This window comes from Nannospalax galili, unplaced genomic scaffold (assembly GCF_000622305.1).
Source record: "Nannospalax galili isolate Female #2095 unplaced genomic scaffold, S.galili_v1.0 scaffold1124, whole genome shotgun sequence".
Taxonomy (NCBI): Eukaryota; Metazoa; Chordata; class Mammalia; order Rodentia; family Spalacidae; genus Nannospalax; species Nannospalax galili.
Window position 1 is genome coordinate 422,494 of NW_008351693.1, and position 16,199 is coordinate 438,692.

The 16,199-nt window shown below is 40.4% G+C and overlaps 1 protein-coding gene across 1 annotated transcript in view; it reads right to left on the minus strand.

The window, feature by feature from the left end:
• Nucleotides 1–8,408: 8,408 nt before the first annotated feature.
• The window catches only part of Gipc2 (GIPC PDZ domain containing family member 2), an 81,116-nt gene continuing 73,325 nt past the window's right edge, over nucleotides 8,409–16,199 (minus strand). The window contains exon 6 of the mRNA XM_008848633.3: nucleotides 8,409–8,855. Within this exon, the coding sequence (XP_008846855.1) occupies nucleotides 8,707–8,855 (149 nt within the window). The 3' untranslated portion in view covers nucleotides 8,409–8,706. The remainder of the gene's footprint in view (nucleotides 8,856–16,199) is intronic.

Sequence of the window (16,199 nt, forward strand, 5' to 3'; positions counted from 1 at the left end):
ACTCCCTTAAAAGAAACTGACTCTCCCCTTCCCAGCAGTCATCAGTTTCCAACAGTTCCTCAGGATTGGGGTTTCTCACCCACTCCCCATGTCTGTGCTGGGATTTTGTCTGACTTGAGCTTGCATGGGACTTGTGCATGCTGTCACCACTGCTGTGAGTTCAAATGAGTAACCTCCCAGCTGTCTAAAAAACTGTTTTCTTGTGGTCATCCAGCACCTCTGGCTCTTAGAATCTCTGCCACCTCTTTCAAAATGATCCCTGAGCCTTTGAGGCAGAAGTTTGATAAAGTGTCCAATTCAGAGATAAGCACTCTGCAACCTTTTATTCTCTGCTCATTAGCTAGTTTGGGGTTTCTGTGTCAGTCACCATCTGCTGCATAAGGAAGCTTCCCTGATGATAGCTGAGAGATGCATTAATCTATGGGTAAGTCATTAGACTTATAAGTCCTTAGAAGTCCCTCTAATTCAATATAGCAGAATAATAGTAGCAGGCTCTCCTCTACAGCTTGTGACCTGTCTAGCCACATGTTCCTAGGCCTGATATTAATGTCACATATGGGCTCCATCTTATAAAGTGGACTGCAAGTCCAATTTGAAAGGGAATGGTTATTCTCGTAACATTCAAATCACTATTGCGCCAGAGCTGGGTAAAAGTTTTTAATGTTTTCTTCTGGTAGCACCCATAGCTCCTTCTGGCACCATGAAAGCTAGCCAGTAGAGATGAAGCTTTGACATCAGCACCAGTTTGATTTCTCCTTGTTTGTTCTACAGCTCCTATATGTAGTGTCTTCAGCAATAGGGTCTTTACACTCAAGTTCCGGTGGATAACCAAGAGCAGGGGCAATGTTCAGTATTGTGTTTGAGGATCTAGGGGACCCCTGGTCAACAGCTTCAAAAGAAGGAGCCCATCCCTACATTGGGTTTTTATTTTGTTAACCTCTGGTGTCTAGTAGAGACAATGTGCCCCTGTTGTAGGGTAGCTCCTTTTAATCTCCTTTCATAATGTATATACTTTAAGAAGCTTCTATGGTGGTAGGTTTCCATATGACTTTTTCTAAAGGCCTTTAGTGTGAGTTATCCCTCCCCATACTCCCTCCTCTGCTCTGCCCTCCATTCCCCATCCCAGTTAACCTTTTCTATTCTAATGTTCCCTTTCCCCTTCATATCATCACATTCTGTATCCTCTCCAATAAAATCCACCCCCCCCTTGGCTGTTTGTTTCATGACCTCACTAGATTTTCCAAATGAAACACACATATCTAAGAATTTAAAGCCAGCATCCAGCTATGAGAAAGAACACGTGAGGCCTGTCTTTCGGGGTCTGGTTCAGCTCAGTCAGAATGATCATTTCCAGTTCCATACATTTACCTGTGAATTTCATCACTTCACTTTTTAAATTTAATTATCTTTATTTTATGTGTATCAGTGTATGGCTTACATATAGATAAGTGCACCCGTGTTGTACAATGCCCATGAAGGTCAGAAGAGAATGTCAGATCCCCTGGAAGTGGAGTCATGGATGGTCGTTAGCTGCCATGTGGGTGCTGGAAATCGAACCTGGATCCTCTGCAAGAGCAGTCATCTCTCCAGCCCATAATTTCAGGCCTTTACTATTGAATAATATTCTATTATATACCATTTCCTGGCTATTGTGGAAAGGGCAGTAAAGGACATGGACAAAGAGATATCTCTGTATTATAGTTCTGGGGGCATATGCCCACGAGTGATATGGCTGGCTCTCATGGTAGATCGATTTCTAGCTTTTTGAGGAAACTCCACCATGATTTCCATAGTGGCCGCACCAGTTTGTGTCGCGAGCCGGGACTCTGTCCAGCAGAGTCCAGGAAAGACGACACAGACACCAAGGTGAGGTTCAAGCTTCTGTTTCTCTTGCATCCTTTATTCTCTCTCTTTCATTATCTCATACACTATATGATGCTGCTTCTGTTCTGTTCTGTTCTATTCTGTTCTGTTCTCTTCTGTTCTGTTCTATTATATCTCTCACTTCATTCTCTCTCACTTCATTCTCACTTATCTCATTCTCTCTCACTATGATGCTGTCTCGTAGTTGCTGCTCTGTTGCTGTGTCCTTATGATGCTGTGTTCCCCCTATTACACACTTCAGCTCTTTATATAGCGTTTCCAACAGTCCTCCCCCCAGCCGGTACCAATCAGGGCTCACACACGTGCAGCGGCCAGGCAGAGTGTAGCTCATAGGCACGTAGCAAGATCATCAGGCTGGCAGCACCTGTTTTGGGGCTCACCATACTTCAGAGTTGGGGTAAACAAGCGGGATTCACGAGCCTTGGCAATCAGCCAAGAGTTGAAGTAAACAGCACGAGGTTTGGCAGCCAGCCAGGGCTCCATCTTTGGCTGGCTCGGCTGTGCTCGCTTCCCACAGTTTGCATTCCCACTAGCAGTTGGTAAGAGTTCTCCTTTCCCCACATCCTCAGCAGTATTTGTCATTGCTTGTGTTTTGGATTGTAGCCATTCTGAGTGGGGTAAGGTGAAATCTCAAAATGGTTTTAATTTGCATTCCCCTGATATTAACTAAAGATATTGAACATTTTCTTAGGATTTCTCAACCATTTGTATTTCAAAGTTTTGAGAATTCCTTGTTCGGCTATTTGCCCCATTTTTTATTAGGTTGTTTGTTTTACTGGTGTTTACCTTTTTTGGTTCTTTGTATATTCTTGATATTAACCTTCTATCAGAGGTATAGCTGGTAAAGATTTTTTTTCCATTCTGTAGGCTGCATCGTCACTCAAATGATGGTGTCCTTTGCTGTATAGAAGCTTTTTAGTTTCATGTGGTCCTATTTGCCAACCTTTGCCTTAATGACTGAGGAGTCCTGCTCAGAAAGTCCTTTCCTGTTCCTTTAAGTTCCAGTATATTTATTCCCTACTTTCTCCTCTATCTGATTCAGGAATAGAGTCTTATGTTGAGGTCTTTGATCCATTTGGAGTTGAGTTTTGTGTATAATGAGAGATAGGGATCTAGTTTCACTCTTCTACATGCCACTATCCAGTTTAACCAGCACCATTTGTTGAACATGCTGTCTTTTCTCCAATGTGTGTTTGTGGCCCCTTTGTCAAAAATCAGCGAGCTGTAAATGCGTGGATCTAAATCTGGGTCCTGAATTCTATTCCACTGATCAATGTGTCTGTTTTTATGCCAGTTCCATGCCATTTTTATTACTGTGGCTCTGTAGTATAATTTGAGATGAGGGATGGTAATGCCTCCAGCACGCATTCTTTTATTGCTCAGGATTATTTTGGCTATCATAATTTTGTTGTGTTTACATATGAAATTTTAGATTATGTTTTCAATTTCTGTGGAGAATTGTGTTGGAATTTTAGTGGGTATTGCACTAATTTGTAGATTGTTTTTGGTAGTATGGCCATGGTCACATTATTAATCCTACTGATCCATGAACATTGGGAGGTCTTTCCATCTTCTGGTATCTTCAATTTCTTTCTTCAGTGTCTTGAAGTTTTATTATGTAAAGTCCTTTACTTCCTTGATTAGTTTTATTCCATGACATTTTATGGGTTTTGAGGCTCTTGTGAATAGGATCGTTTCCCTAACTTCTTACTTGGTGTCTTTGTTGGTAGCGTATAAGAAGGCTACTGATTTTTACGTATTAATTTTATATCCTGTACTTTGCTTAATATGTTTACCAGCTCTAGGAGTTTTCTGGTGGAGTCTTCAGGGTCTGTTATGTACAGAATCAAATTTTCTACAAATAAGGCTACTTTGACTTCTTCCTTTCCAATTTGTATCCCCTTTATCCCCTTCATGTGTCTTACTGCTCTAGCAAGACACCCTTGTCTTGTTTCTGATTTTAATGGGAATATTTCAGTTTTTCTCCACTTAGAACGATGTTGACTGTGAGCGTGTGATACACCAGCTTTATAATGTTCAAATGTGCTGGGCGTGGTGGCACATGCCTTTAATCCCAGCACTTGGGAGGCAGAGGCAGGTGAAACTTTGTGAGTTCGAAGCCAGCCTGGTCTCATAGTGAGTTCCAGGAAAGCTGGAGCTACAGGGAGACCCTGTCTCAAAAAGACAAAATATATATATATACATATATATATATTTCAAATGTGACCTCTGTATGCCTAGGTTCTAGGTTCTCCATGACTTTTATCATGAATGAATTTTGGATGTTTGTAAAAGGTCTTTTCTGCATCTAATGAGATGGTCACATGGTTTCTGTCCTTGAGTCTGTTTATGTGGTGTATACATTTATTGATTTACATATCCCTGAATCTCTGGGATGAAGCTGATTTGATCATGGTGGATAATCTTGTGGATGTGTTCTTGCATTTGGTTAGCAAGTATTTTATTGAGGATTTTTACATTTATGTTCGTGAGATTGACCTATAATTTTCTCTTTCCTTTGGGCCTTTGTCTGATTTTGGTATCAGAGTAATATTTGCTTCATGGAAAGAATTTGGGAGCGTTCCTTCCTTTTCTATTTTTCAGAATAACTTTAGAAGAATTTGTATTAGTTCTTACTTGAGTTTTGGTAGACTTCTGCACCGTATTCATCTAGTCCTGGGCTCTTTTTTAATTGAAAGACTTTTTAATTACTACATTTGCCTCACTGATTCTTATGGGTCTCTTTAAATTGTTTATGTCATTTGATTTAACTTTGGTAGGATATATATGTGTGTGTGTGTGTGTGTGTATATATATATATATATACATTTATCCATTTCTTACTGATTTTCCAGTTTAGTGGAATATAGCTTTCAAGCTATGTCCTTATGGTTTTCTGGATTTCCCCAGGTTCTGTTGTGATGTCCCATTTCACCTCTGAGTGTGTTATTTTGGCTCCTCTCTTGCTTTCTTTTGGTTAATTTAGGTTTGCAGTTTTGATACTCTACAAAGAGCCAACTCTGTTTGATTGATTCTTTGTGTTGTTTTCTTTGTTTCTACATCATCACTGAGCTTTGATTTTATTTATCTCTTTCCATCTGCCCTTTTCAAGTGTTGTTTGTTCCTGGTTTTCCAAATCCTTCAGGTGCATCATCATCATTACTTTATTTATATGAGATTTTTCTAATTTTCTGGTGTAGTGCAGGTTTTGAGGAGTTGAAGTTCCAGTCCACATGGTCCTGGATCAGCAGGGTGGACTGGATGGCTACTAGGTGAACAGGCCAGCTGATAGGTTAGGCTGGGGGAACTCACAGGTCTGGGGTGTGCTAGAATCCCAGCAACCCAAGCAGGCCTGAAAACTGAGATGGTGAAGTGAACTAGACAGTGGGACACAGAGAAGTCTCAAGAAAGGGAAGTCAGGACTGTAGGTCAGGGGCAGGGCAAGAGCCCAGGAACCCAAGAAAGCCTGAGAGCCGAGATCTCCAAACCTTTTGGATGAGAAAAATAGCTATCCCTTTTTCCATGAATAACTTTTTATTGTAAGAAGGCATATTTTAAATAAAAAGAGCATTATAAAGTTATAGCTTAACCAATAATTTACCTTTTGATCTACATTAAATTTGTACACCTACAAGTATGTAGTAGAAAATCTATCCTAGAATAGTATCAAAATATAATTTACAAGTTTGAATTTTGATTAATAAATTCAAAACTGCATTTTAAAGTATATTATTTTTATTATAAATGTTTTCCCAGTAAAGTAAAATATTTAATCTGAATCTATTTGATGCTGTCATATGGCACAAATGTAGTCATATTTACTCAAAATAGTGTAATATTTACTAAAAACTCCCTTTAGAAACATGTTTTCCTTTCTCCCCTTGTTGCTGGTTGAGCAGTTTCTATGGCTACGCCCACCTCTCGTGGAGGGAGACTTGCCACCCCCTGCTGAAACTCCACACTCCTAGTGGGCAATAACCATGAGTATTTCTTAGAACTAAGTTGTCAGGTACCAGTGCCATTTTGCACTTCACAATTTAGAATCCCTTTATAACCAGTTCATGGATTGAAGACTAATAACCACTTTGATATTTCTCCAACATGTGTCAGGAACATGAAAGGCACAACGTCCCCACCTCTTTGTCTACCAGAAGCTGGGGTAAAACACTTAACGTACTTTCTACTCTGCTATCTCCACCACAATAATAACAAGGCTCTGTAAGTCATGCCTTTTCAGATGTCTCGGAGAGCAAAGGGCCGTTACATGATCCATCTTTTGCATCTTTGGTGGATATCTGTGCTCTGTTTAGAAGACACATGAAGTTCATGTTGCTGAGTATCTATAGTAGACAGGAACCAGCAAGAGTAACCACAGGAGACCGGGAAGTTGCTAGCCATGATGAAAGACAAGCAACACCAAAGGATCCAGTAAAGGCCTGTCTGCTTGCTAATTTCAGAAAGTGACATGGAGCTTGCTAACTGCCAGCCTAGCCAAAAAATGTCAGTTCTAAACTCAAGGAAAGACCCTGCCCCAAAGGAACAAAGCAGAGAGATACGGACAGTTGACACCCTCCTCTGACCTCTGCGTGCACATAGCACAGCACCTGCACACACAGGTGTGCATACCAAACACATACACCACACTCACGTAATGTATACACACACTTACACTCACACACTCACATACATGCGTACACACACTCATAGACTCACACAAATCACAAAAATGATGAAAACAATAAACATCTCAAATCTAACATCTAATGACAAAAGACATTTGCATTCTTTTTGTTGCTTAAGCTACAGTTTTTCTGTGGGCTTCCTAAGTCATCAGGTGACTGCCTCGTTCCTAAAACACCTGCTCTCTTCTCATGTCTAAGATTTATTAGGTATTTTTGAAGCCTCCAAAAGAAACTCATGAGACAGGTACCAACAAACAAAACCTGAGATGATTCCTATTTTCAAATAACAGATGGAACATTAAACAGTCTGTGTTCTATTGTTTCACTGAATGATTTGAGCAGCTTCTGTGCGGGGTTCAGCTTGACAAAGAATTTCGTGAGTACAGCTGAGGAGCGGACGGCAGTAAAAGTGAAGTCTTGCTAGGAAACAATGCACTATCTACACATTAACCCAGCAGGAAAGGGGCATTACTTCTGTTTTCCCAGAACACATTTTCCTCAGTTATTACTTCTGATTACTGCCGCAGAGCCCAGTGCCGCTCATCCAACGCTGTAAAGAATGCTTGCTCACAGCATGTTCTGCCTTATTAAGCGATCTGTGTTGGAGCCCTTCATTTCCATTTCAGTTACATCAGTGAAATGTCAACTAAGAGTGACAGCCTGTCATTTCCCTTCAATTTTCTCAATAAAGTAAGGTTTAGAGGAAGTGTGCTGGAACTCTGAAATAACAGACTAACACACATTTTCCCACTCTCCCTTCCTCCTACATTTCCACTGGGGATAAGTCAATTTCTGATAACCTCTCTTCTGAAGTTTAGGAGGCTAAAAAGGATTGGTGTTTTAACGCCCACCACCACCAAAGAAAGCATCTCAAACACAGCTATTTTCTGAGTAAATATGTTTCAAAAGAAAAAAAAATGCTACAAAGAATATAAACCCTCCCCCTGGAGGGTTACAAAAGGCATCAGGAAAGCAGATATGGGCAGAAAAACAATACTTTGTGGACTGAAAATAAAAGCAAGCAAAAGTGGTTCTACCTACTTGCCACTTTCACCCTGTGCGCGCACACACACACACACACACACACACACACACACTCACACTAAATTTCAACAACAAATTTTAAGGGCAACTACAAAAAAAATCAACAAAGAAACATCAATATCAATCTTTGTTTTACAAAGAAAGAATGTCACAGAAAACAATAGGTCTGCCCTTATTTTTTTTTAAAAAAAAATGCTTCTTGGGGGCTAGAGACACGGTTCAGTGGTTAAGAGCACTGACTGCCCTTTGTGAGGACCCAGGTTCAGATCCCAGCCCCACATGGATCTAACAACCTTGAGTAACTCCAGTTCTAGGGGATCCAATGTCCTCTTTTGGCATCTGCAGGTATTGCATGACATGAGTGAACTTATATACATGCAAGCAAAACACTCATACACATTAAAAAACAATCAGTCAAAAAATCGAAATAAAAGAATTAAAAAATAAAAACTCTAGAGCTATGTGACCATAATTTACATTTCATTTTCTGAATATATCCTTTCAAAATTAATATAACAGAATGAAGATGTTATGAGGTAAGTTAAACTCCAATCTTAATTTCCATTATATTACAATGTTAAAGAAAAACTACAAAGTTGTTGTAATCAAGTATTTAATGTGGAAAACAAAGCATGAGTGTTAACAGGGAGCAAAACGACCTGTGTGAAACTATTCCTTTTAAATTATTATTAGTATTCTTTTCTTGGTCTTTTTGAGACAGGTCTCCCTGTAGCCCCAGCTGTCCTGGAACTCACTATGTAGACCAGGCTGGCCTTGAACTCACAGAGATCTGCCTGTCTCTGCCTCCCAAGTGCTGGGATTAAAGGCATGCACCACCATGCCTGGCTCCTTTTAAATTATTTTTAAAAGCTTTTGAACAAATATTAAAATGGATCGTATTTTAACTAATTCATCTTGAGTATACTACATAAGCAACTGTATTAAAAAAGTATCCAGAAATCAAAATCATACTTTAAAGAATGTATCTCATACACATAAAACTAAACCAGAGTTCATAAAGGTATCCAAAAGAGTTCTTTGAAGGCTTCTTTTGAAAGAAACCTGGTTCATTCCTCCATGTGCATGGTCCACACCATCATCTTCCATTTTTGGCATCACCAATGGCTCCCCACACATCAAAGACAAACTCATCTGGAAAGGCGAAGTCTCCTAGAGTCTCGTCAAGCGCCACAGCAAATTCATCCGGATTGTTTTTGTCCTTTCCAGCTTCATACATGGTGGTAGCTGCCAACAATGGTTTTTAAAAATTAATGACCCATAAACTGGCATTAAAGGACTAATAAGAACAGCACCAGGACAATTACTTACCCAAAAGTTGCATGCACATGTTTCATATATTTCAAGTACAAACTAAAATAATAAGATGCCCACCGACTCTCATTCACCAAGGGAGCAAAGATAGGTTTCAGTAGTCAGCCCCATTTATCAGAGATATAGCCCTCACCACTGCCCTGTCTCCAGCTTTAGAGGCCACTTGGGAATCTCGAGTGTTCTCTGGGGAGGAGGGGCATCTGAGCATGTGAAGAGGCACATGTGCACACAGCTCCAAGTGCCAGCCTCTGAAATACCATCCACATCTTTTGAGACTGGGTCTCTCACTGGCCTGGAGGCTCACCAATTAGGGTGGCTGGCCAGCAAGATCAAAGGTCCTCCTATTCCCACTTCCTCAGTGCTGGAATTAAAAACCAGAAATACCACATCCGGTATTTCTACATGGATGTTAGGGGTCAAACCCATGCTTCGAAGGCAAGTACTTTACTGACTGAGCCCTTTTCATAGCCCTCGAGTATTCTTATGGGAGGAAGAGGACACCCTGAAGGAAAACCCCACAGCTACCTCGCTGAGGCCTCTAGAGCACACCACTCCTCACCTCCCCACAGTCACTAACACTGACCCTTTCACCCACCCCCAACTCCCAACTAGATGAGTGCCTCTGGGCACCTCTCTGACTTGGGATGGAACATGAAGATGGTTCCCATAGTCTGTCTTCCTAGGGAATGGCCTGAACCCTACATTCTATGTCTGGGAAGCAGTACCTCCAGGAGTCCACATTCCCATGGGCCTTGCCCCAGGTGCTAGAAGCCCATGGTGTCCTCTACATTTTTTACAAACCTCCTGTAAGCATTAGTAACCAGAAAGAGGCAGTATAGGTGTGAATTGGAGCTTGGACAAAGAGGCTTCATGAAAAACGAGAACATCAAAGCCCAAAAGCAAAGCTCCAGCCTTTCTTGTTCTCCCAGGTCAAGGCTGAAATAATTTGAATGAGCCACAAGGTCAAGTCTTTTCATTAAATCCACTCTTAAATTTTTTATTTATTTTTATGTGTATAAATGTTTTGCCTGCATGTATCTAAGAGTACCACATGCATGCAGTGCCCATGGAGGCCAGAAGGGGGTGTCAGCTTCCCCGGAAATGGAGTCACAGATGGTTGTTAGCCACCATGTGGGTGCTGGGAACTGAATCCCAATCCTCTGTAATCACAGCCAGTGCTCTTAACCTCTGAGCCATCTCTACAGCCCCTAAATCCACTCTTACAAGCATAAAAGAGCTATTCTTCTTCCTGAGAGTTCAGTACCACTGTAAGGCAGACTGGGAGGAGGAGAAGAAGGGATCTATCTGATCAGAGAAAGGCACCAGTCAGAACAGAATGGGGAAGAATGGGTGACCTGGTTCAAGGATCAAAGCTCTGGTGATAAGGTAGCCTGGCCTGTGGTGGGAGAGCACAGATTTTGGGGAGGCGGGCAGAGATGTGGGAGTACAGGAATGAGAGACTGGCGACATGCAGAGGCATCTATGGCTCAAACACACACATTAAGAATCATGGGAATCAGGTCTGTAACTGTTGAGGAAGAATTAATCAGGGGAAAGGAAAAAGCGGGAATGAATTTATGCAGCTGGAATTGTAAATATGCAAAATACATAAATTTTAAGTATGCAAAATATGCAGGTTGGGTATTCTTTACCCAAAATGCTTGGAATTGAGAGTATTTCTGATTTTAGAATAGCTCTACATACATCCTGGGAGATGGGACCAAAGACAACACAAAACTCACTGTTTCACAAAAGTGTTGCACGTCACTGAAAGGCAGTTTATAACTGCCTGCTCTTTGGTTACTATCTACCACATGATGTCAGGTGGAGAACTTCCCACTTGCAGAATTATCTTGGCAATCAAAAGCTTCCAATTTTTTGAACATTCTAAATTTCAGATTTTTGGATGAATGAACGGTGCGATGACTTATATTGATTGTCAACTTGACAGGATCAAGAGTCACCTGCAGACACTCGTCTGAGCATGCTTGTGCAGGAGTTTCTAGACTAGATGAAGGTGGGACAGTCCATCCTAACTGTGGGTGACAGAATTCCATTGGATGAAGGCCCAGACGGATTAAAAGGAGAAATCAAGCTTAGGCTCAGTGTTCATTATCTGCTTCCTGCCTGTGGATGCATTGTCCCTAGACACCCCAAGCTCCTGCCACAGTGACAGACTGTATCTCCAACTAGAGCCAAAAGAATCCTTCTTTCTTTAAGTTGCTTTGTCACAACAATGATAAAAGTAACTAACACAGCCAGGCCTGGTTGCGCATGCCTGTAGTCCCAGCACTTGGAAGGCAGAGGCAGGCGAATCTCTGTGAGTTCAAGGCCAGTCTGATCTACATAGTGAGTTCCAGGACAGCTGGGGCTGCAGGGAGACCCTGTCTCAAAAAGAAAAAAAAAGTAACACAAATGAAAAGTAGGTACTAAAATCATCAGAGTAAAAAATTTGTGTGTGTGTGTGTGTGTGTGTGTGTGTGTGTGTGTGTGTGAGTGGTATGGAAGCACAAATCTCACTACTCAGCATATCATCCTTGATCCTCCTACCTTTGCCCACAACCTCTTCCTGGTACCAGCTCCACCATCAAAATTCTTTCCCTCCATCAGGGCTTTCTCCTTCCTGAAATCCTTTGCCCACAAATGAAGTTATATCTGAATTCCCTAAACCCATCTGCAGGTGCTTCTCATACTGAAATGTGCAAACAAATCACCTGGAGTCTAAACAAAATGCAAGTTCCAGCACCATGACTCTACAGGAAGGCATGATAGTGTTCATTTCCAAGTCTCAGATGATACTGGTCCCTGGGCAACATTTGGGGTAAAAAGATCTGCTATGGTTTGGATGTAAAGGGTCCCTTAAAAAGACTCATGTGTGGGGAACTTGGTCCCCAACTGATGACACTATTTTGTGAGGGTCTGGGGCTGGACCTTCAGGGTATCTTGTCCCTGGCCCCTTATTCTCTCTGCTTCCTGTCCACCACAAAGTGACAGCCTCCTCTTCACAGACTTCCTCTGCCACGATGTTCTACTCAACACACAAGGCCAAGCAACCGCCAACAGAACCTTGAAACCAGGAGCAAAGTAAACCCTTCCTCCCTGAACTCCCCATGCAGAATATCCAAGATCCCACTGCATATTCACCATTGCTCTGCACTGGCCTCATCTCGTGCGTATTTCCCCTACTGCCAGAAATAAACACCCAGTGGACTTTGGACTACTCGGCTCAGGAAGCTTCATCACATTGTGTTGGAAATGACATAGTAATGCCATGATGTACAGGTCTTTCAAAACCCAGCGATTTTCTAGACAGATTCAAAGAGAAGTTAAGAATAGAGCAACTTGAACTTGGAAGGGAGGTAGGGGTGGGGGTAGATATGGGACGGGTTAGGAGGAGGGGGAGGATGAATATGATCAAAATACTCTCTACGCATATATGAAATATATGATATATATATATATATTCATTCTGCTGGTTCTGTTTCTTTGGAGAACCCTGACTAATACGATTTTAAAATATTTTTATTTTTGTATATGAGTGTATTGCCTACATGTATACAAGTGCACCCATGCTGTGCATTGCCCACAGAGTTCAGAAAAGGGTGTCAGATTCCCCTGGAATTGGAGTTAAAGATGATTGTTAGTTGTCAAGTGGGTGCTGGGAATTGAACCTGAGTCCTCTGCAAGAACAGCCAGTGCTCTTAACCACTAAGCCATCTCTCCAGCCCCAAATATTATATTTTTTAACAAATTTATTTTATGTAACCAGGCATGGTGGTGTAAGCCTGTAATCCCAGCATTTGAGGCAGGAGGATCAGGAGTTCAAGGCTATCTTTGGCTACATACTCAGTTCAAGGTGAACATGGACTACATGAGACCTTGTCTCAAAAAAAAAGTTTTTTAATTAAAAAAAAATGAATAGACTAGGCACTGACAACAAACATTATCAGCTTCTGCTGTTTCATAAAGTATAAGCAAAATTATTAAACATTCTTAAAGAATAAATAGTATAACTATATTTTAGGGGCTGGAGAGATGGCTTGATGGTTAAGAACATCGACTGTTCTTGCAGAAGACCCGGGTTCCAATCCTAGCACCGACAAGCCCACTAACAACTGTCCATAACTCCAGTTCCAGGGGATCCAATGCCCTCTTCTGTCCTCTGCGGGCATTGCACAACACGGGTACACTTACCTACATGCAGGCAATACACGCATACACATAAAATAAAAACAATAAATAAAATATTTTAAAAAGTATAACTATATTTTTACATTGTGTGTATACCTATATAGATATGTGCATACCATGGCACACATGTGAAGGTCATAGGACAACTTTCTAGAGTCACTTCTCTTCTTCCACCTTTCCATGGGTCCTGGGGATCCAATTCAGGGTGCCGGGCTTGGCAACAAGCACCTCAGCCCACTAATCTATCTCACCATCCATTTCTTTGATAAAAGGTTGCTATCTTTAAGAGAAAAACCTAATAAGCTTCTTAGCAATGTGAAGGACTTCCTAGAAAGCTATATCACATTAGCATAAAAGACCTCATAAATGACATTTACGTGGTGACTATAATAGAACCTCAATATACTATAATGATATTTAAAGAGTCTGAAAAAAAAATCTTCCCCTAGTGGGTTTTTTTCTTAATAGCATCTATTGCAGCTAAGTGCTGACCTCTCATGGCCATTCTGAGAATATCCTTGTGCATTACTACACAGAACTATGTTCACATTACTAAGACAAGACTATTTGGGTGGTATCGACCAACATACAGTTTCAATTAAGTTTTTTTATGTTTGAGCAGAAATTTTAGATATAAAAATTAACTCATGACTTAAAATTTTCATATATGAATGTGTGTTCGAATATATATCCTCTTTTTACTTTTCATTTTCTGTGTGTGTGAAAGAGACAGAGACAGAAAGAGACAGGGAGAGGGGGAAAGAGAGACGAAGGGGGGGTCACATGCTGGGAATCCAACTCAGAGTCTCAGGTATGCTAGCCAGGTGGGTGTTCTACCTCTACAACTTTTTAATGAAAATCTATTCAAACTTCATTGGCCTCTGCTTAGGATGACTCTTTGTTTAGTGCTTTGTTCTGCCTTGACCATAGGAAGAAGTACGTCAGTATGTCCCTCACTACAGAAACCTCACTGACCTGCATGTTTTAATCAGCACAGAAGGTTTTACAGGGGAAAAATGACTTAGGAACCATCGTTTGAATTGCCTTTCCACACATTTCTTGACTTCTTAATAAATTATTTTTCTTAAATTCTGAAACTGCCAGAATTACTCCAAAATTCTACACTGGTGTCAGAGAACACTGTATATCTATAGACAACTTAGTTGCCTTAAATGTTTAAGAAACATATGACACAACTTGTCACTGAGATAAACCTATTCATGGGGTCAACAGCTTCCAGAATCTTGCTTTGTAGTCGCTGCTCCTGCTGCTGTTCTTCATGGATAATATCTCAAGATGAACTGTGTTGACTTGGCTAGTTGAAAATTCACATCTCACAGCTTAGCTTTACAACCACTGAAGCCCGATCATCCTCAGAGCTACAGCCCACAAAACTCTTTGAAATTGGGTGGTTAATCATTTGTCTAACACAAGCAAGTTCCTGAAGACAAAAATTATTTTGAATTATTTTCAATTCTCAAATAACAAATATATCCTAATTGTTTTTAAGGATAATGTTTTCTTGTGGTTTAGGAGGCTTAGTTAGCCTGTTTTGAGGGTTTTTTTGGTGGGGGTGTCCTGAGGATGGAATCTGGGGTCTTGCACATGCTAATGAATGTTCTACCACCGAGATACAGCCCTGGCTCCATTGTTTAAGGTATTTCATTACCATCTTAAAATTTTTTCTAACATTAGCAACTTCAAAATAATGCAATGACAATATAATCTGAATTAAGAAATAACATTTTCTGAAAGTCAAGAGGTACTGGGAATACACAGAAGTAAATGTATTCATTTGTCTGTTAAATTAGTCTCACGTTTGTGAATTATATTTCATGCTAATGACAGAAATTGCTAATTTAACAGTGGCTGACATTCTTCAAATAATTTCCTTACACTTTACCCTCTAAGTGACTGGTCACACTGCTAATCATACACGATGATACCAACTTCCTGTTAATCAGATGAATTTGCTGCAGATGCTTAATTAAACTGACAAGGACCTGCTAGTAATTTGGGGGAATTATTGAGAATATTTAATACCCTAAATTTCTGAGTGTAAGAGAAAATTTGTTCTTAAAGAATTGTTTTTTAAATTCACTCATAATTATTTACATTGTCATCCAATGCTGTACATATGTGTATTTTTAATAACAAAAAGGTAAAACTATTTTCAATTTGTATAACTATGAGTTCCATACCCAAAATTAAGTTCTAAAGTTGAAGACCATCCTAAATTCCCACCTTTGAAACTGGGGTTCTCCTAAATTCAAGCTCAAAGTCCAGGAATGGACTTGACTCTTATGATGTTTATATAGGTATACTGTTTATAGCTCCTCAACATTAAGCAGAGACGAACTGTACTTCTCCAAAAATTACTACCTAGAAGTAAACAAACAAATACTACCTAGTTAGTCTGCACTTAAGAGCACTTCCTCTCCAAATCTTCTTTACACTTATTTCCACACATGTTAGCATAACTGTCATGATCCCAGGTCATGTATCCCAATCCCAGTATTTTTCCAAATGCAAAAGAACTGGGGCGATCAGGCAAGCCACTCCACCCACACAGGATGGCCTTGGCTTTAACTGTGTGCATGGCGCAAAGCACCTACAATGCAAATCAAATGCTTTAGTTCAAGGAGCAAGAGACAGAGCATCTTTTTTTTTTTTTAATGTACTGACCTCATCTATACAGCCAAGTATAGGTATTTTATTATAAGCATTCTGAGCAGGCAAGAAAAAAATAAGGATAAATTCTGTTAATAAAATGGACAGGAGTTGGGGCTGGAGAGATGGTTCAATGGTTAAGAGAATTGGCTGTTCTTGCAGAAGATGTGGGTTTGAATCCCACCACTCATATGGCAGGTAACAACCATCCATAACCCAGTTCTAGGGGACAGCCCTCTTCTGTCCTCCATGGGTACTGCATGACATGGGAGCACTTACATACATGTAGGCATAACACTCACACACATAAGATAAAATAAATAAATTTAAAATTTTTTAATTAAAAAATATGGACAAGAGGCCAGTGGTTTGGGTTGAGATCTTTATACTAAGTTC